Source organism: Pyxicephalus adspersus, chromosome 2, assembly GCF_032062135.1.
Source record: "Pyxicephalus adspersus chromosome 2, UCB_Pads_2.0, whole genome shotgun sequence".
Lineage (NCBI taxonomy): Eukaryota > Metazoa > Chordata > Amphibia > Anura > Pyxicephalidae > Pyxicephalus > Pyxicephalus adspersus.
The window spans coordinates 159,797,904-159,819,532 of NC_092859.1; the positions used below are offsets into that span (position 1 = coordinate 159,797,904).

At 43.1% G+C, this 21,629-nt stretch overlaps 1 protein-coding gene across 2 annotated transcripts in view; it reads left to right on the forward strand.

Moving 5' to 3' along the window:
- Nucleotides 1–15,151: 15,151 nt before the first annotated feature.
- Nucleotides 15,152–21,629, forward strand: part of YKT6 (YKT6 v-SNARE homolog) — an 11,845-nt gene continuing 5,367 nt past the window's right edge. Inside the window, exons 1-6 of one of the 2 annotated variants that reach the window (XM_072402913.1) lie at nt 15,152–15,292; nt 16,342–16,453; nt 17,480–17,562; nt 18,160–18,260; nt 20,095–20,199; nt 21,298–21,363. In XM_072402913.1, the coding sequence (XP_072259014.1) occupies nt 16,350–16,453; nt 17,480–17,562; nt 18,160–18,260; nt 20,095–20,199; nt 21,298–21,363 (459 nt within the window). In that variant the 5' untranslated portion in view covers nt 15,152–15,292; nt 16,342–16,349. Of the gene's footprint in view, nt 15,293–16,338; nt 16,454–17,479; nt 17,563–18,159; nt 18,261–20,094; nt 20,200–21,297; nt 21,364–21,629 lie in introns of both variants that reach the window. The other variant, XM_072402912.1, reaches the window with a different exon arrangement.

Here is a 21,629-nt window from a genome sequence, read left to right on the forward strand (position 1 = left end):
AAAAGCTGGATGATTTCTAGAAGCACAGAATATAACTGGGGATTAGGGATTTATAGTAAAGATAACAGAGACTGCTGATCCAGGGAACATCCGATTGTCCCATGGAATCAGGAAGGAATTTTTTCCCCCGTTGGAGCAAATCGAACCAGGAGTATTTTTGCCTTGTTCAAGATCAACTATGTCTATGGGGTTTTATATCTGGGATATGTTTGATTTTCTAGTGACTGAACTTGATGGACTTTGATGTCTTTTATCGACCTGACTTAATATGGAACTATAGTACTAGAGCAGGGCTATCCATCTCCTGCCCTCGAGGGGCCGAATCTGCACACGTTTATATAGCTGCATGTGGCCCTTGAAGACGTGGAGTTGAAGAACCATAATGTACAGCTTACAGTATGTTGTCACTGCCGGTAAATTACAGACATATAAGTAAATAGTAGAGCATACCTGGAGTAGTTGACACTTTTAGTTTATCATTATATTTAATGAAAATGTATTTTTAGTTATTTTCACAACCCTAAAATTAGTAGTTGGTTATAAAAATACTTTTACAGGCATTGTAAAATGTATTTGGTAGCATATCACTGACAGCTGTGTGATGTTGGCCCGGATCTATGCAAGGACTATGGAGGATGCCGCAGCTCAAGTAACTCCGAGCAACATCTCTAGGAACCCCGGGGTTCCATGGAACCCTGGCTGAAATGAGTTAATGATTAATTGATATTCTGTGTTTAGGCCAAGCTTACCAGCGCTATTACTGACACAATAAATAAATGACACTCTGGGCAAAAACATGCTGAAAAGCAGGGCCGGTTTTGAAGTAGGTCAAAGTGGGTGAATGCCCCAGGTCTCCACCTTCTGCATGGCAGGGGTGCAAGGAGCTAGAATGTTGTGCATTTAGGGCCCTAACCATATTTGTTCAGGGCCCCTTTTTGTTTAAAACTTCCCTGATGAATAGATAAGCACAACATCCAAGCGCAGAGCGGTGTGAAGAGCACAGGTGGTATGCGGCTTCAATGCAGAATATTGCAAAGTGTCAGAGATGAAAACAGCAGCAAATGGCTTAATGAGCAAAGAGGAACTCTGCATTAGCTTCTGCTGCTCTATTAGAATGCATTGTAATTATGTGCAGGATAAATAAAAGTATTCAGTTGCTTTCTGTATCACTATGGGTTTCTGCAATTTGCATGGTGCACTAAATTACTGGACAAGCAGGAGAAAATAGGAAGCATTTCTGCTCCTCCTTATTAGTAACAATGATTTCATTTTATTATTGCACCATCAGACTTTTGTGGAAAGTTAATCTTACAAAGATATAGAGTAGACCATTTACCTTCTGCATCTGGGTGGCCTCCATCCTGCTCCTGTTATCCAGCATGAGGACCAGAGATAGTGGCAGATGGGATGTGTTAGCTGGGTGGTCACTGGCCGTGGTGCTGATCCCTGTGCACCAAATCCTTGTCCTCCTACCTATGTAGAGGTGGATGGGTATAATATCAGTCTCCTGTACACTCCTGTCCTCCTGATCTTTAGTTGCCACCTTGCTCTAGACTCAACCATCCAGAGTCCAACAACACGAGGAAGCCCAAAAAGTTCCAAAACTTCAAAAGGATCACCAAGCAAGTGTCAGCCCCCTCTCCTTTATCACAACTTGCTGGCTTGTGGCATCTGCACTCTATATAGCCGAACACACGACTCACTGAACCTTTAACTGATGCTTCATCTGTTAACCATTTCCTGGAACCTTTGTATGAAGAGTGCACAGATTCTGCAGATCCAATACAGTGTGTGGCACCTGAGCCTCCTATAATCCTACAATTGTAATTCTATCATTATATTTGGTGCTTTCAGCATCTCACCCTAATAATGTAGTGCACCAAAGGAAGCCTCCAAACCCCCATAGTTCACAAACCATGACCAGGTTGTCACTGAATTGGGTTTGCACAATGCAAACCTCAGCAACCTTCATTGCTCTACATTACAATCCATTGAGGTAATGGAGAGTCCCCTGGGAAGTTTAAAAACATTAAATGTGAGCACCTAGAGCTTCCTTGACACCATGAAGGTTTGAAGGTTTGCTATATCTGAGTACATTTTAAAAAATACTGTATATAACAGGTTGGTAATGAGCAAAAACCGGGAGCCTGAAATCTCTACAAATTGGGAAATTTTGGCATTTTATTGACTGCAATAAAGTCAATGGGAAAGGTAGAATTCAATTGTTGGGTATGGGACTTTAGGCAAGAAGATTTGACGTGCCTACAAAGATGATTCAATCTTATTAGGATTAGGCATTGTCACACTTTATGAACATGACTTGTGTAACAGACACCGGAACAGTTGGGGCTCTTCAGATGTGTGGCCCAATGCTGCACCGGTTGCACTCCTGGGCACATTGCATACTGCTGCCATATTCTCAGAAGTCACACAGCAGCACAGGACTTTGGGTTCACACGGGTTGGTCTTTCATTTATGGTTGCGGTGCAGTTCTTGATCCAAGGAAGAAAAAAGCAACTATGTGGCTAGAAGCAACATATACCATCCAGGAACATTGCCATAACTCCTCTGCAACTGTGTTCAGATTTATGCACAAAATATTCCTCGACCACTCCTATTCGAATGTACAGGAGCAGTAGGGAATGTGATTACGGCCCTGTAGCCGTACCACCCATCTGAAATTACCAGATGGACGATTTGTCATGTTGTGATGGCTCCTGGGTGACCATTTTCAACCCCTGGGTTCCCGGGATTTGCTACAAGCATTTTTTAAAGCTGTTTTCTGGGCTTTATCAAATGCTTCATAATGCTACAAGAGCAGCTTTCTATGTTCTGTTTGTTGTGCACAGGAAATGGAGGGGTATTGGGAGAGCAAACATGTCATTTGTCCTCCCAAATGCTTCCAAAACACTTTACACCACTTAAAAACTGCTTGGCAGACGTCCATTAGGAATCCTCATTTAAGTCTATGGAAGCAGTTCTGCAGAAAACCAACCTGAGATACCGCATAGAGCATCTCAAGCTGCTAACACACTAATGGTAAATAAATGTCATAACAGAGTTTTTTACCACTTAAATTCCTTTCAATGTTAATTAGGGACTTGACAGTTGTTATATGTTCTCAAAATGCTGAACTGCTGCAGAACCTCTTCTTTTTCTTTTTTTTTTGCCTCCTGACAATCTATCACCAGTTCTGCCCCTGCGTTGTCACCATCACTTGCTTCTCTGCGGAAGACTACGAGCGACTGTGCTGACACAGCTCCACTGTTGTCACTATCAGAAAGCCGGTCCGGGGCAATGATTTGCGCCACATGCTGCATGTGAATGATGGCAGGAGGAAAAAAGATCAAGAGCAAGGAGAAGGTACACAGGATGAAAAAAGATGAAAACACAAACTTATGAGAAAATAAAACGTCAAACATTTATGCGACACAATAATACTTTAAGAAATATCATCCGGTTACAGTATCAGCTGATAGGCTGCTATAGGCGACAGACGCAATTTATTTAGTTTCCTAATTTCTTTTTATTACTGAACTTGTCGCCCATTGATTGATGTAAAGCGTGTGACATCACTGAGTTGTGCGATGTGTACAGGACGGGTACTCTTACAATAACATGTAATTAGATGTTCATTGAAGTGTTTGCAGCAGCTGACTTCTCAGAAATGGTGCAATGTACTCAGTACACATTGCATCTTCTGTGCTTGAGAAATAAGTCAACCACTCCATTAGAGTGCAAGGTATTGACACTGCTTACCTGACAGTAAGAGACGGGGAAATCCCCCGGCCGTACATCAGCCAGGCCGCCATCTGGAAGATTACAGAGATTTCCAGTTATATGGATGCAAACATTTCTTCCCTGCTAAAATCTGAGATTATCGAACCCAACAAAAGAAGGTGATGTCCAGCCGCTGCTCCTCGGACCCAGATTGTCATATAAACAAAAATGGTGGTATTAGTGTGAAGTTCCTTTTTATGGTTTTTGTATATTATATCCTTTTTTGTACTGAAAAAAAAAAACATAAAATAACATAGATACAGTGGGGTGGGGACATAAACATAAAATACATTAGGGGGAAAAGAGAGAAAAAAAAGGAGGGGAGACAACATAAACAACAGTATCGAGGCACAAAGGCCAACGTAGTAAATTGTTTCATACAAATACCAATGTAACTCAATGTTTTAACTTGTGTAGGGCCATAGGGCCACCAGTGTCATGTCCCAGAGCACAAGAAGACCAATAAATCAGCATATACAGGCTAATGAGAATACAAACATAATTCTGTACCATGTAAAACAATAATCCAAAACTTTAAATAACAATATAGAATAAACAAACAACTTGGACATCAAACTAGCTCAGAGTGGAAGGGACCAATAGAATGAACGGGGGGGAGGGAGATTAATAAATTGGATCGGTTGAATGATGCCGTAAATTAATATGGCCTTACTTACTGTGGCCGTGTCGCCTAGGGGCTACAATATACCAATATCTGCCATCATAATAGGTAGCCTTGAAATTGGGGGGATTCTTTATACCAATCCCATATCAGCCATGTATGTTTGAACTGCTCCAACCTATCATCATTCTCCGCCACTAATTGCTCGATGTGGCGGAGTTTTTCCATTTCTGTACCAATCTTTAATAGTCGGGGTTACAGCTTGTTTTCAGTATCTGCGGATGAGCATTCTGGCACCCGAAGGAAAGTTGCAAAGTACACTTCGCTTAATAGACTTTAGTGATTCCGGAATCATGAACGACAATGTGACCTTGGGGTTATTTGGTACATTTGAACCAGTACGATCATTATAAATTTTGATAATCGTGCCCCAAAAATGATAGATCGGTGGGCACGCCCACCATACATGTACCATGGTACCTTTGTGTGTACCTTTGGGTGGCAATGCCAGCACCTATCAGATTTGTATGTGGAAATATGATGGTGGTCTGCCAGACATAAATACCAACGTGACAGGATCTTGTAATTGGTTTCCTGTGCCTTACAGGTGAGTGTAAAGCTGCGTACACACTTGCAATTTTTGTCGTTGGAAAGGATCTTTCACGATCCTTTCCAACGACAAGGGGCTGCAAGATGCATGAACGATGCTGTACATACAGCACCATTCATGCTCTATGGAGAGGGGAGGGGGAGAGCGACGGAGCGGCACCCTGCTGCGCGCTCTCCCCTTCCCTTTCATTACGATCAGCTGTCGTCCATCGTCCGTGGATCCGGCAGGTCGGTCGTCCGGACGATGGACGACACCGACTGTACACACGGAAGATTTTCGCCCGATAATTGGCCGATGCCGATTATCGGGCGATAAAAATCTGCCGTGTGTACGTAGCTTTAGTTTATGAGTAAGAGCAAAAGATTTATCCTAGCCTTCAGTAGATACTACCATCTCCAGGCCAGATTCCCAATATCTCGTGTAAATTGGAGCACCCATATAGGCTTCCCTATTAGTAGAAAGATGACATGGGTGGGTGGTGAGGATGACCGCAATAGTGCATCAAACCCGGTCAGTCCTCTGGTCAATACGGTTGTGTCCGGGAACGTAGATATATAGGATGCTATTTGTCTATATGCAAACCATGTGGACAGCCTACTGGTCAGTTGGGCATGAACTGAGGGCATAGGGGGAACCCGGCCGTTGTGAAGTATGCCTCCAAGATAACGATCGTCTGGTGATGACCAGATTAGAAAGAACTTTTTGTGCATTGCTGGGGAGAAGGAAGGATTATCAAATAGAGGGTTCATTGGGCCTGGGCGTGTAGAAACACTGTCCCTTGTAATAAGAACGTCCCATAAACATAAGAGGTCGGATGTAAGACCAGGTAGAAAGGTGTTTGTGCCAAAAAGGTGACGATCCACCCATGGAAGGAACTTCAAATCTTTTGGAGAAAGGGATCCTTCCACCTCCACCCAGCTTTTCCAATCCTGGGTGTGGAACTAATCAATCAGTCTGACCAGGACCGAAGCTCGGTAGTATATCAAAACATCTGCTACTCCCACGCCTCCCATACATTTAGATCTTGTCAAGGTGCGGTATGCTATTCGGGGGCGTCTAGCCTTCCACAAAAAGGTCCTAAAATGTTTTTGAATCTTCCGGAGAAACAGTAGGTAGAAAAATTGGGAATGTTTGAAATGTATACAACAGTTTGGGGAGGATATCCATTTTGAGAGTGTTGATCCTAGCAAACCATGAAAGGGGGAGAGAGTTATATTTCTGAAAATCTGATTTCAGTTTGCCAATCAATGAGTGTAATTGTGGGAGAAAAGGTTATTAGGGTCTGATGTGATGTGCAGTCCTAAATATTTGATGGCCTCTTTGCATATTCTAAAGGATGTATTGGAGCGCAGGGACAATTCCTGTGGGGTTGTAAGAAAGACAATAAGAACCTCTGATATGGAGAGGTTGACTTTAACTATAATTACTAAACATGCTAAATTTCTTGAACTCCCTCAAAACAGAGGGCACAGTAATATGAGGAAAAGTGATGTAAAGTAGAGGGTCGTCCACATATAAGGACAGTTTATATTGATTCTCACCAAGTTGGACCCCCTTTACATCAGGGTTATTTCTGAATGCCACAGCCAAGTGCTCCATAACCAAAGCGTAGAGTAGAGGGGACTCTGTCTGGTCCCATTCAATATCCTAAATGGATGTGAAAGGGATCTATTAACCAGTACTCTAGCTGAAGGAGATGAGTATAGAGCAGATATTCTAGAAATCATACTGGAGCCCAATCCCACCAGGCGTAGTGCTGCGTACATAAATGACCAACTGACCCTATCGAATGCCTTCTTGGCGTCAATCGAGGAGGAGGCACATAGGAATTCCGGACTTTTTAGCATGTTGAGTGAGGAGGATGGTTTTAATTGTGTTATCTCTAGCCTTGCGCCCGTGAATAAAACCAACCTGATCCGCATGTATTAGATGTGGCATGTGTTTAGTAAGTCTATTGGTTATCAATTTGGAAAATAGTTTGGCATCTACATTAATGAGGGAGATAGGCCTGTAGTTGAAGCATAAAGTATAGTCTTTGTTAGATTTGGGGAGAACAGTAATATGTGCTTCCAAGCCCTGAGGTGGAAATGGGTTATCTTCGAATATGGAAGAAAACATCCCTGTCAGAAAAGGAACTAGATTAGAGGCATGCTGTTTGTAGAATTTAGGTGTGAACCCACCCGGACTGGGGCTTTTCCCTGCCGGTATGGATTCGATAGCAAAAGCCACCTCTGTAAAAGGGGATTCCAGAAAGGACGCTACCTCAGAGTTCAGTGTCGGAAGAGCTGTCTCTGCAAGAAGGAAGGGCTGCTGGAGTAACCCGGTTCGGACGGGGTAGGTATAATTCTGCATAGTAGTTATGAAATGCCTGTAATTTATCTTGCGGGATAGCGGTCAAATCACCCTGGTCAGTACGCACAGATGGTGTGTAGGTAACAGGTACACGAGGGTGAAGTCTCCTGACCAGCAGTCTACAGCGTTTATACCCATATTGGTATAGCATCTTACAAAACCGGTCCCTATATCACTGGTGTGCCAGATCATAGAGCTCTAAAAAATGGGTCCTAGCTGCGGTCAATTCCAGAAAAGTGTTTGGGGACAAGGTTCGTTCATGGAGCCTTTCTAGGCCTGGGATTTTATCTAACGTGTGCTGGATATCCTGAGATTTGATCTTCTTCATTCGTGAACCCTGCTGAATGAGGACCCCACGGATAACTGCCTTCATGGCTTCCCGCTGCATGGGGGGAGGGGTGGTGTCTGAAACATGATCCTGCCAAAAATTGGTGATAGTATCAACAACCACCCTGGCACAAACACTATGCTTGAGTCGGAGACAGGTGAGTGATCTGACCATTAACAGGTATCAATGGCAGAACTAGGTTGCCAGCCTAGTGCAGAGTGACTGACCACAATATAGTCTATACGTGAGTAAACTCGATGAGGGTTAGAGTAAAATGTAAAGTCCCCGTAAGTGGGGTGTAAGGTGCGCCAAACATCCACTAACCTGAGCTCATGCAGTTTAGACCGAAATAGGTTCAATTTGGCAAAGGAAATGGGAGTTTTCCCAGTGGATGTATCTATTCGGGGATCTAGAGCAAAGTTAAGGTTGCCCCTACAATATTGGTGCCTTCAGCAAACCCCTTTAAAATGTCTAGACATTTAATTGAAAACACAGTGGGTTGGTGGTTCAGTGAGTTCAAAGAAACAATAGTGAACATCTTACCCTAGATCAGGGGTCTGCAACCTGCGGCTCTCCAGCCTCCTTGTTGTGGCTCCCTTCGGCTGCCGCGGGGAGATCTCTGATGGGGGATCCCTTCCTCCCAAGACACGAGCCTGTACAAATGGGTGTGTACAATGACATCCCCCTCCTTTGAACCCCAATTCCTCTGGAATGGGGAGATGTACAAAACCAAAAATGTAGGTGCAAGTGGGGGACACCTGTGACTAACGTTATGTTTTGCGGCTCCAGACTATTTTTCTTTAGTGGAAGAGGAGGCAAAATGGCTCTTTTGATAGTAAAGGTTGCTGACCCCTGATCTAGATGGATACCTTCAGAAACAAGTATCTCCCCTGGTGGTTAGCATAAGTGGCTACAACTTGAATGGGCAGAGATTTGTGGAATGCATGTATGTAAACTCCCTTCGTTTTGGCGTCAGGATTGGTGGTATGGTACCAGGTGGGATAATACCTATTGCGAAGAGATGGTAACCTTGTGGTTTGAAAATGGGTCTCTTGGAGCAGGAGAATGTGAGCTCTCGCCTTATGTTGAGCATACAAGAGTTGGGAGCGTTTAGTAGGACTGTTGAGCCCTTTGACATTAAGAGAACGGACTTGTAGTTACTGAGCTTGCAGGCAATGAGAAGCCATCTCTGGCATCAGGCGTATTCTACAATTACAAAGGAGAAGGGAGGGAAAGGGAGGAGGAGGTCAGGGAAATCTAGGTAAGGAGAGGGAAAAAAAAAACTAGGTAAGGGTTAGGAGCGGGTGAGGTGTTAACTCACTCCCGTAGGGAAAAACCTAATTCAGGCATAGGAGGTGGGGGGGGGGGGACCTCCAGATTCCGTCTACTAAAGACGGTGTACCTATGTGGGGATGTGTCGGCTAACAGCGGTATCTGTCCGAACCTGCCCAAGGGAAACCACTTAAAACCCAAACAGCCAAATAAAATTAAAACAATCGGTGAACTCCGAATTATGCGAGCGTATCTGCAATGTACATAACCAGAAAGGAAACAACATAATAATACAATCAACCTTTTTTATCATTTATATTGTCTGGTTTTCTAATACTTGTAATCCTGCCAACATCCCCAATATACATTAAAGAATACAAAAGCAAAAGGATATGGGACTTTAAGGGCAGTAGATATTGTAAAAATGATCTTTTGATGTACCAAGACCATAAAAAAAAAAAAAATGATCTTTTGATGTACCAAGACCATAAATCTTTTATTTCCTTCATAACATAACAATTAAAAGATACATGCCTTTTTCCCTATACCAAATTTTAGGAAGAGTCTAATTGACATTCTAACATACATGGGCTAGATACATTGTACACATTACATATGTTGAGATCATCCAACACGTTTTGCAGACTCTGACCGCTTCCTCACGGATGTAGTTGGTACAGCTAGTAGATGTATCAGCACAAAGGTTGTTACAATCACCAATATGCTTATTCCCTTGGTATGAAGGCAGGCAAAATGCAGGATTAAAATAATAACATACAGGTATGGTGGTATCACATATAAATTCTCCACAATAACATTCAGTACTCCAATTGTTATTGGTAATGTTCACTCCATTGTCGAGTGTTCATAAGCAGTTATCTTCAAAGGCTAGATTCAATCAAATCATTTCATCCATAACAGGCTTGCAATTAGATTATAAGAAGAATTTCAATTAAACTCTCCCTAAAATTTGTTATAGAGGAAGAGGCATGTATCTTTTAATTGTTGTGTTTTAATAAAGGAAATAAAAGATTTATGATAATTTTTTCAATATCTACTGCCGTTAAAGTTCCATATGCTTTCGCTTTTGTATTCTTTAATGCAATATCGACCACCAGTTTCGGCCACCTCCTGAAAAATAGGGGGGGGGGGGGGGGCGAGCCTTAGCAGGGCAGAATGAAAGTGCAGTATAAGAAAATTTTTGGTAAATTGCCGGACCATGGAACAACAAATCAAATTCTATCAATAAACAAAAATATTCCAATGAGAAAAAAAAAGTGGTGAATCATCAGACCAAAGGAGGATTTCTTGTATAAAATTGAGTACAGTGATACATAAAATCTTCACACAAAATTGAGTATGGTGATCCATAGTATCTTCATGCATCTCAGCTGGATGGGGTCCCTGGAGGTTAAGAACTGGATCACAAGAGCAGCGTCCGGCTGTAATGGAGGAAAGGAGGAAGATACGCTGTGCGGGTGAGTAGCAGAAAAGATGTTGGGGATGGGCATTGCAGAAAGCCCGTCTGGTAATCGTATGTCTAGGGAGTCCAACAGTGGAGGTAAGTCTGCCGGATGGCGGAATATATGGTTTCTTCTTCAATGGCAGATGATAAGGTGGAAAGTGTGGCCCCAACAATAAGGTACATTTCTCTCTTTCAATGGTTGAAGCAGGGGCTTAAGGAGATTGATAGTAAGCTTAGAGAGATCCGATAACATTTCCCTAGCATTCCGCATGACATCTTCCTTAGTCCAGAGCAATGGATCCGGCAAAGAACATCTCTTGGTCACTGGGGGTCTTTACAGCGAGGGCCCAGCGTTCTGTGCACCTGATCAATTTCTAGGCCCACGTCAGAGGGGACATTCAGTAGCTTAGTAAAAATAGTACTCGCTGCTGTGGAAAGTTCTGCATTTGGAATGTACTCTCGAAGCCCTTGTATGTGGATGTTGTTTCGTCTATTGTGATTTTCCGCGTCATCATGTAAAAGAAATAGCGTATTAAGTTGGGCTTCGTGGCGTTCCAGTATTTCTCTATGAGAAGAAACTTGAGTTGCAAGTTCTGTACAGGTATTTTGTAAAGCTAGGGTGGTACTTGTGATCTGTTGTATTGACTGCTGGATCACCTGGAACTCTTGCTTGCAACTTGCTTCAAGCCCACTAATGCTAGCTGAAAGCTCCTGTCTAGTATGAAGCGCTTTAAGATCGGCCTTCCAATCCCACCCCTCCTCACCTGTGAACAATGAAGTACGGGAGTCAGAAGAATCTTCCATGATGCCTGATAGATAAGGGCCGGCAATAGGAGAGCCCATCCGTTCCTGTAGGTGAGGAGAAGAGGAGCCTACAAGCTCTGGAGAAGCTGGATCAGGCCTGGGAGCTGGTGCCTGTGCTGCAGGAATCCGCACTCTGGCTTCTGCTATCGCGGACGTTGCCGTAACGTTGCCTGTTCTTTAGCCGCTCTCGCGCCTGGAGTAAAGAAGCCCGCTAATCCTCCAGAGGTGCCTTCACTGCCCGCAGTCCAGGATTTCTGTGTCCTCTTGTTCTTTGGTCCCATGCTGGGTAAGTCTGGAGGCACCAGGGCTGCTTACACAGGTGGCAAATCAGAGCTCACATAGCCATGCCCCCCCTTTCTATGGTTTTTGATGTGTTAGCAAGTACATCTAAATTGTAAAAAACAGGAAAAACATCTTTTTGAAGATCTATGGTCATATGAAATCTATGGTCACCTATTGTCATTTGACATCTATGGCCGCCTATTGTCATAGGAAATCCAGGGTCACCCCTGGTCATAGGACATCTATGGACACTTATGGTCACCTATTGTCATTTGACATCTATGGTCGGCTGTGGTCATATGACTCATAAGGCCACCTATGGTCATAGGACATTTATGGTCATAACACAAATATGGTAAACTATGGTCATATGAAATGCATGGCCACATATTGTCATATGACGTCCACAGTCACCTATTGTCATAAAACACAATAAGAATGATGTACCTGTCAGAGATTGGCTAGAAACCTGTGCAACTTTATCATTCTTTGACCAGGATCCCTGAGCTTCTGGTGCCATCATCAGATTAGATCCTTCACCCTTACACGATGTGTAAAAAAAGGACTAATCTCACAATACATATATTAAAAATAAATAAATAAATATATATACACCGGTATATATATATATATATATAAAACTGATTAATATTTTATTATCTCTGTCTACATTGGCCATTCTCAATTGCCCATTGTTCCTCCAGAAACTTCTAAGGGTTCCTTGAGAAGTGGCTGATTGACCTCAATAGATGGGTTCTGCATAGGACTGGGGCCAACACCACTTGCAGGACCAATGGCATGACACCAACATTTTTTACATATCTTTAAAGGGGCATTCTGATCACCATTGTAAGGGGAACATTCAGACAATCTTTGTGAAGGAGGCATGACTACCTCTGTAATGGGGGCACTCTGACTACCTCTGTAAGGGGGGCTTTCTTCCAATTGACCCCTGATAAACTGGATTAGGCAGGGATTTCCTGACACCTGAAAATTATTGTAAAGATTCCTTGACCCAGGAAGGTTAATCCAGGTTCATGTTAAATGTTTTTTTAAAAAGCTGTTCACTCTAAAGCAGTGGTCACCAACCAGTGGCCTGCGAGAAAATTTTAGTGGTTGGCAGCTGGCAGGGTGCACCTTCCACAGCTGCAGATCATGTTCCCTGTAAAGAATGCAGGCTCAATGAAGTGAGGGAGGGGGGATTTGTGTCTGGACACAACCTGCCCACTCTCCAATCCTATTCTCAGATCTGCGATGGGAGAGTGGGCAGGTTCTGGCATCATGACGTCACTATGAGGGAAGCTTCTTCCCCCTGGAGCGACACCTTGCTCCCTGCACATGTGCGGTCCGGAGTCAGAATTTTATTGGTCTATGGGTCTGAAAAGGTTGGCGACCACTGCTCTAATGGATAAACCCACTTAATACCAGGAATATAATAACTGTTGGCTAAGCCCGTTGTGATGGGGGGGTAAAGCGCTCCAGGGTTCTCCTAAAGCAGAGGTCAAGAAGGCAAACTAGGCCAGAAGAAACAAGGTGTCCAAGGAAAGGTTTTCCAACTGTGACTGCAAGCCAGCAGCCTCAGTCTTCCGCAGTGTAGCCTCTGTACGCATGCGCGTACTTGGTATCGAAATGCCCCTTGAGATTTGACCACTTGAAAGTGCCGTTGGTGCCGTTGCACACTATACACAGGGCTTTGCTGGACGAAGAATATTTTGTCAGTCCATTCGGGGTTGAAGACACGACGCTCGGGGTCAACCTTCCGGAGACTGCTAGCTGCGCATTGCTTCTGCTCTTTAGCCATAATAATTGGGGTTACTGTGTGGGAACGCGATGATATCGAGGGAACTCGCGATAACACGACAATTCAGTAAGGCCGGATCCAACAATAAATAACTAGGGGGGTGTTAGGCCGTATTTGGCCTAAAGGCCAGAGTTTGCCTACCTCTGTCCTAAAGTATGTCACCCATGAGAGGTTCTCAGGCACGTGCCTACCAAGCCAGCCTGAAATTATTTTAGGCATAACAGTTCTACTGTAACACTTTTTGAAGCGTACAATCCCAGCTCCTCCATTAAAGCCAATGGGCCCAGTGTTATTGGACATTAGGCAGGTCATGCAGAATCACGTCACTCAGGTAATGAGCCATCATCTCCAGCAAACACTTCATCACCTGGAACACATAGCAACCTCCACTCAGCCAGACCTGATTATCAGATCCCTTCGGATTGGCCGTGTAGGGGCTCTGACGTCAACTCACACAAGGTTGGGTTGGAAAGATGTTGTGTTGATACTCATCGGTCCTCATAAAATGCTGATGGTGCCAGTAACATGCCAGCTTGCCTTTTATTATATAATATTGGCTGCAATGGCATTATTAGCTGCATAGAGTTGTATAATCATCATTCATTCATTATTGGGACCATGGACTGATTCCAGTACTTAATACAAACATTAAAACCCATTCGTCACTGTCATTGGATAAGATGGGAATTAGCCAAGCACATGGATTACCGCTCTCAGATGCCAATCGTCATCTGCAAGGTGTTTGCTCAGGGCTTAGGTAGCCTATGGAAGAGGTTATAATGGACGGGATATAAATCAGAGCGCCCAATGATGCTGCAGGAAGGGATTTCAACCTCAACAACCTCTGTAGTAGAACAGAGGAGACACAAAGACCTCCATAGTAGGAGACAGGAGGTTTTGGTGTCTCCTCTCTCCTACCATGGAGGTTGTGGTGTCTCCGCTCTCCTTCATTGGAGGTTGTGGTGTCTCCTCTCTCCTACCATGGAGGTTGTGATGGAGGTTGTGGTGTCTCCTCTCTCCTACCATGGAGGTTGTGGTGTCTCCTCTCCCCTATAATGGAGGTTGTGGTGTCTCCTATCTCCTACTATGGGCCAGTCTCATCAGTCTGTGTACAGAGGAGCTGACAACCTAATGCTGCCCCCCCACAGTCACACACTATTATTATACATTTATATAGCTCCGACATATACCGCAGTGCTGTACAGAGAACACTGAGCCAGTCCTATCAGTCTCTGTACAGAGGAGCTGACACTCCAATGTCCCCTCACAGTCACACACTATTATTATACATTTATATAGCTCTGACATATACCGCAGTGCGGTACAGAGAACAGTGAGCCAATCCCATCAGTCTCTGTAAAGAGGAGCTGACACTCTAATGTCCCCCCACAGTCACACACTAATATTATACATTTATATAGCTCTGACATATACCGCAGTGCGGTACAGAGAACACTGAGCCAGTCCCATCAGTCTCTGTACAGAGGAGCTGACACTCTAATGTCCCCCCACAGTCAGTCTCTGTACAGAGGAGCTGACACTCTAATGTCCCCCCACAGTCACACACTATTATTATACATTTATATAGCTCTGACATATACCATGGTGCTGTACAGAGATCACTGAGCCAGTCCCATCAGTCTCTGTACAGAGGAGCTGACGCTCCAATGTTCCCTGGCCCCGCCCCATCCAATCATTAGTATTCCTATGTTCAGTGCAGATTTTCCAAGCACACAATTGCCCCGCCCTCTCCCAGACGCCGAGCTTCCTATTGGTTTTCAGTGCCCGGACCCGCCTCTTTACTTCCTGGCACAGCGCGTTGCTCTCCGGGTAATGAAGTCTTCCGCTCGGAAACAGTTAGGCGACGCACCCGCTTCCTGTTTGTGACGTGTAACGGGAAGGGCTGTTTCCGGGATTTTTTGCCGAACCGAAAGAACTGCTAAGGAGGCGGAAAGACAGTAAGAGAAGACCCAGAGGTGAGGTTGTGCTATACTCTGTATACATTTTACGTGCAATGTGTGGGAGCACATATCCAGCTGCTGGAGAACTACAAGTCCCAGCTTACCATTACATACAACCTGTTGGCTCCCTGGGAGGACTACAGGACTCAGCAAACCTTGGCAGACTCTCCTGCTGGTGGAGGACTACAAATCATGCCCTGGTGGATGTAGTAGGCCATGCTGAGAGTTGTTGTCCTTCACCTGTAGTGATGTCTGATTGGTTTCCATGGCAGCGTCATCGCCATCTATGTGTCGTATTAATAAAGGATGCCAATTGGCTGTCTGCCAGGACATCGGCGGTATTGATACACACGGCGCCATATTTTATTCTGAATCATTTGTAAAAGTCGGCGATGAGATTATTTTTGCTGATTTGGAAAGTGGCGATCAGTGACCGCAATGGCGCATATAAAAGGGCCAATCGGTGTGTTATTCACATGAATGGGGCCCCTGACTGGCACCTTAGGGGTCCTACAATACCTCTCACATTCTCCACTCATAGAAGCCCCTCGCCAGATTTGCATTCAGGGCTTCCAGCCGCCATGTTCATAAAGACATGATCAGTCTTATATATTTGAAGAGAAGATCCAGAATCACCATGGACCTCCATTGGTGTCGTCACCCACACTGACACTGGCAAAGTGGAGATCCGAGGCTGCGATGGCAGCTGGAAAATCTGGCGATCAGGTGCCATCCGGTGAATGTTGTTTCTGATCGCCTTTCATTACCTTAATTCACCACTTTTAATCTGCACCTTTTGTATTCACATGTCCTATTAGTGAGGATCTCCATAGGCCACCCGATTCTCACGTTTGCAGCTTTTCTGCAGAAAGTGGCGATCACTTCCCAGATTCCAGAGCTCCCCATGGCCACCTTAGGGGTATTTTTGTATTTCCAATCGCCACTTTTCAGAATCCAGATCACCAGGGTACAAAACCTGTTCTTATTTCTGTAAATCTGGCGTAATAAAAATGTCGATCTGGTTTTCTCCATGTAACCGCCGTTGTCCGTTATTCTTGCAGCAGAAGCCGCCATGAAGCTGTACAGTCTGAGTGTTTTCTATAAAGGCGATTATAAGGTGCATCTCCTGAAAAGTGCCTACGATGTCTCTTCTTTCAACTTCTTCATGAGGTCCAGGTAAGTCTTTGTTTGATGTAAATGGGTGGGACAGCAGAATGCCATTCTAATGATCTGATTGGCTGAGATGGGGGCAATAATGCTTCTGCTACAAATAAAAATCCAAAGACCAGAAATTGGATACCAGGAGGGGCCGTGCACATGAAAATGGCATTCGTTATACATCGATAAGCTCGCTGTTTTTCAGCCTGATCGCCACTTTTAGTATTGAAAGCTTAGATTGATATATTTATAACGTGGTGATCGTCATGGGGCTCATTTAATTATCACCATGTAGCATTTATCACTTTGAAAGTGCAGAACCCCCAGGTGAGTCACCAATAAACATTTACATTTTTAATATTCTGTAGGGTTAACCAGAATGCTAGTTGGGCGGGCGGCCGTAGCCGGGGGAACGCTGGTTGGGCGGGCGGCCGTAGCCGGGGGAACGCTGGTTGGGCGGGCGGCCGTAGCCGGGGGAACGGGCGGCTGTAGACCCAAGACAACTCTTTGGGTGGGACCTTGGTTCTAGAACCATCAAGGAGTATTGGTATGTGAATACCAATTTCAGCTAGCCATATGATTTTTGCCCCCCAACCCTTTTCCCCTTACTGATGGTTGTCTATTGTGCTAGAAAGCCTCAGTGGTGAGATTCGGGGGAGGGGGATGACACCAGCTATTACTATATACAGATTAGAGATTTCTGTATTTCCATTCTCCTAGTCATGAAAGCTGAGGAAATGTAGATGGATATATGAGGACCTTTACTGTCCAGGTTATTCTTTACCAACTCCAATTGCCTCCTTATTGTGTCCAGCAACTTCTTTTTGCTTAGGATCATGTAACCAGGGGGGATAGCAAGGAATCATGTAACCAGGGGGGGATAGTAATTCTGAGCATTGAATTTAGAAGCATTGCCATAGTTCTCCCTGAAAGGTCAGAGGGTTGTGGTTGGCAGCACTTTCACTTCTCTTTCCAATGTTTATCTGCAGATTTGTTATTTAATGTTGGAACTATCCTCCTCACCGATTGGTTTTCTGTCTACAGTGTACAGGAAACTTTGACATTCACCAGCCAGCTGATTGTTGAACGATCAGAGAAAGGGAGCAGATCGTCGGTGAAAGAACAAGGTGAGTGACACTGTCATGGACATGAGACTGTTAGGGGGGCACCAAATGTCCTGAATAAAAAAGGAGAAAAAAAAGGTCTATTGTCCAAGAGTCCTCTGTCTCTTTGTCTGTCCTTGTACATGTGTGTCATCTGCAGCCTCTATATAATGTACAGCGTTGCCTAATATGTTGGTGCTACATATGAAAAAAAGCTTAAATTTTAAAAAGGGGGGCGATTTTTTATCAACTTTGGTAAATTTCCCTTCTATTTCAGTGGAAGGAAGTGAAAGAAAATCTCTTCAGTGGGTGAAATAACCTGAAATGCATCCTGATTCTGAATTCAAAAATAAAAATTTTGGCCAGAATTCTATTTTAAAAATGAAGTTAAATCTGACAGAACATCCTTCTGGATTCTTTATTGCTATTTTTTTCTGGAAAGAACACAAGTAATGTAAAATCTCCCAAATGATGTTGGAGAATGTAGTCTTTTCATTCTCTAATCTATTTTTTTATTTATTTATTTTTTTTTTAGCTGCTTTGTGAAATTTTGTTAAAATCAAATCTGTGTGTGATAATCTCACCCTTTATAGATGAGACATTTGCTTCTTCTCTCTATAGAATATCTGTGTCATGTGTATGTGAGGAATGACTCCTTGGCCGGTGTAGTGGTTGCCGATGCTGAGTATCCTCAGAGAGTTTGCTTTACACTCCTGGATAAGGTAAGATTGCTGAAAGAGTCAACACAACCTAAATATCTCAAAAGTGTGGAGCAGATAGAGAATACAGAAAGATAAATTCAGGAAGTCCCCAAGGTACAAACGGAGGCTGTACACCAGGGGGTCACCAGGCTGCAGCCATAGGGTACCAAGCGACTTTCCACACATTCTGCGTTTGTCAGAAAATCTGCTGCTCCTAGAAAAGAGTGGTGCCCGCCTTCATCAAGACCACTGTGCTATTTATTATACTCCTTGTAGTAGAAATGACAAAGAGGAGCAAGATCTGATACAGAGAGGTAAAGTTTATTGTACAGTTACTGAAGACCTCGGATGACGCAGGTCTATTAATAATGAGAAAAAGTAAAGCTCTGCAAACCTCCCTCAAGGCCAACTTTAAGAAACCAACCAACAGCAGAGTCCGAGCTGGACCAGTCCCATCCTCTCCAACAAGTCCATCAACTTCTACCAAGATTCAGGTTGTACTGCTGTTTATGGAATTACAAAAAATATGTATAGAACGTAAACATAAAATGTTGAGACGAACATCTGTCCAAGTTGCATTTAATTAAAAAAATGTACCTCTTCCAACTTCTATACAAATTCAACTTAAGAATAAACCTACAGCACCTCGTTTGTTACCCGGGTCACCTGTAGTTTATTTATTTACATCTAAAATTAGTATAACAAATTATCCTAAAGCACCTGATTTATAAAATATATTGAGAGAATTCTTCCTGAGATGTCAAAAGACCTGTACTAAATTCTAAAGGCCATTTACTAAAAACCTCGTTATGGACACGGAAGGTAAGAATCTTTTTTTTTTTTTTTTTTTTTTTTTCTACCCCAACATGTTTTCTAGAATCCATTCCTGAGGAGATAGGGGAGCATATAACCTGCAGATGTTGTTGACATATGATATTGATTAATAATCTCAACCGCAAAATGAATATCATTCTTCAGGCTTGGTATTCACACAGGCTGAATCTTGGAGTAAACCAGGGGACCATAAGAGCTTAAAGGAAGCTGTCTAATATATATATATATATATATATATATATATATATATATATATATATATATATAAAATTAGTATGTTTTTTTAGTTTTATGAACAGGCATTTTATACAGGGCATGTAAATCTTACCAAGTAGTAGGATAGAAGAATGTCAAAATACCAATATATATGATATACAGATCTATACTCCCCACCTATTATAAATGTAGAAAAATAGTGATTACAAGGGCTTTTCAAAGAGTAACCCAAAATGGCATATGGATATAAGTATACTTGTTGAATAAAACCTGTGCATGTAATGGGCGGAATAGTGGAATTGTTATATTTATAATGTTTCAAGTTGGCCACCAATAAAACCCATTTAATGACTTTGATCTGAGCACTGGGTAAGACTCCTTTACCCACCCAAAGATCCACTCATTAGAGGCTATGAGCTCCTGCACTGCACCTATACATCACTATCACTATACTATACATCCCTACTGGTGCATGTTTCCTATTATGGCCACTAGCACCATGATATTGACTTTTATCACAAACATTAATTTCTGTTTGCCCCGATGATGACTTCAGGTGCTGTGACTTCCCTGTCATGCTAACACAGGCTCTGCCACCACTATGGTCACCCGCCTAGTTACTTATACCCAAAATCCCCAGGAGGAGAAACAGTGAATGGATCAGGCAGAGAGGAAGGCCGACCAAACTGCCCAACACCACCCTCCTCCACTCACTCAAATATCAGGGCAGAGGCAGCAATTACAGATCAAAAAAAGGATCAGAACTGATGATTTATTAGTTTGTGCAATTGTTTTTTCTTTTCAGGTCTTGGAGGAATTCTCCTCTCAGGTGGACAGGATAGACTGGCCATCTGGCTCTCCAGCTACCATTAAGTACAATGCCTTGGACTCTTATCTCGCTAAGTACCAGGTAAGTGTTTTTTTTTATAATCATAGGTATTAATGTTTGCAATTGTTGCTTCCAGTTCAGGTATTGGTTGGGATAAAATATACATTGGCAATTTACCATGCTGGTATATATATGTGTGCCTTGTTAAATTGTGTGTCCTTTCTGTATGTTAGAAGAGGGTTTATGGCAAGTCCTGGCCTTTTGGGGTAGATCTAAACATGATTGTACGGAGGTCATATGATAAAATTTTTAACAAGTATATGGCCAAACCAATCTGACAGCCACTATTGCTAGTGTTATCAAAGGATGATCAGATTCTGTGCAGTGGTGATCAGTGCCTTGATCACCTTGCTGTAATTACACTAAATTGGCAATCAGAAACCTGAATGGAATAATTGGTCGCCATATTTGAAATTGGCCAGTTACATAGAAGCGATTATTAGCGCATAACAAAGGTGCTGATAATGTCAGTTGATTGTCACGTTTATCAATAAGTAGAACGCAAACAAGGTGTTGACTCTGCAGACTGATCACAAGCCCTATAAAAGAGTCCCATAGTGTAAAAAAAAAATAACGGGCACAAATATTAAGCATTGCAATGTCCTCCATATGTGCGCTTCATAGCACCAGCTTCACTCCCATCTATTAGAAGAACCCTGTGAAAGTTCTATGATTAAAAATCTCTGATCATGAAGGTCTCTGAGAACACTCAGGGGAGCTTTACATGTCTGCAGACCCCTAGCTGACCTAATAAATATCCCTCATAGTCTTCTTTAGACTTCTAATGCTCTCTAGCAGCCATGATGTATGAATTCAGACAATTGTGTGCTATTTGAACTGAAGTTGGTGTATTTCTGTCTAATTGACCATTTCCATCTGGCTTATCCTGTGCTTCATGGCTTTTAGCATTGTTTGGCAACGATGTTCTAGTTATCATGTGACTGCCATGATGAATTCCACAGTTTACTATTCTGTGTTCCTATATCTGTATAAATGTCCCTCGGTTTGCCCCTAGAGTTATTAAACACTGAGCTCAGTGCAAGGGAAGCAATGTTCTCCCATGATGTATAATCGTAGTCATGCCATAACTTAAAACTGGCTTTTTCTGTGTTTTTTCAGAATCCTCAGGAAGCTGATCCAATGAGTAGAGTACAAGCCGAGCTGGACGAAACCAAAATTATCCTGGTAATTGTTATCATCCGTTGGAGAATTTACGTCTTATTTTTAGATAGTGTGGAGAAAAGTTCTTGTTTTTGTAAGGTTTTTATCCCTGTCTGTATTCTCATTGGGAAGATTTCTGGTCACTCTGTTTCCCAGTGACACCAGGACCAAAACTTAACTGTATTGGATGTCCCTAAAGCTACGTACACACTTCCAATTATTATCGTTTGTAAACGAACGACGAATGATCCTGCACGATATCTGCGAACGATCGTATAGCACCGATCCTG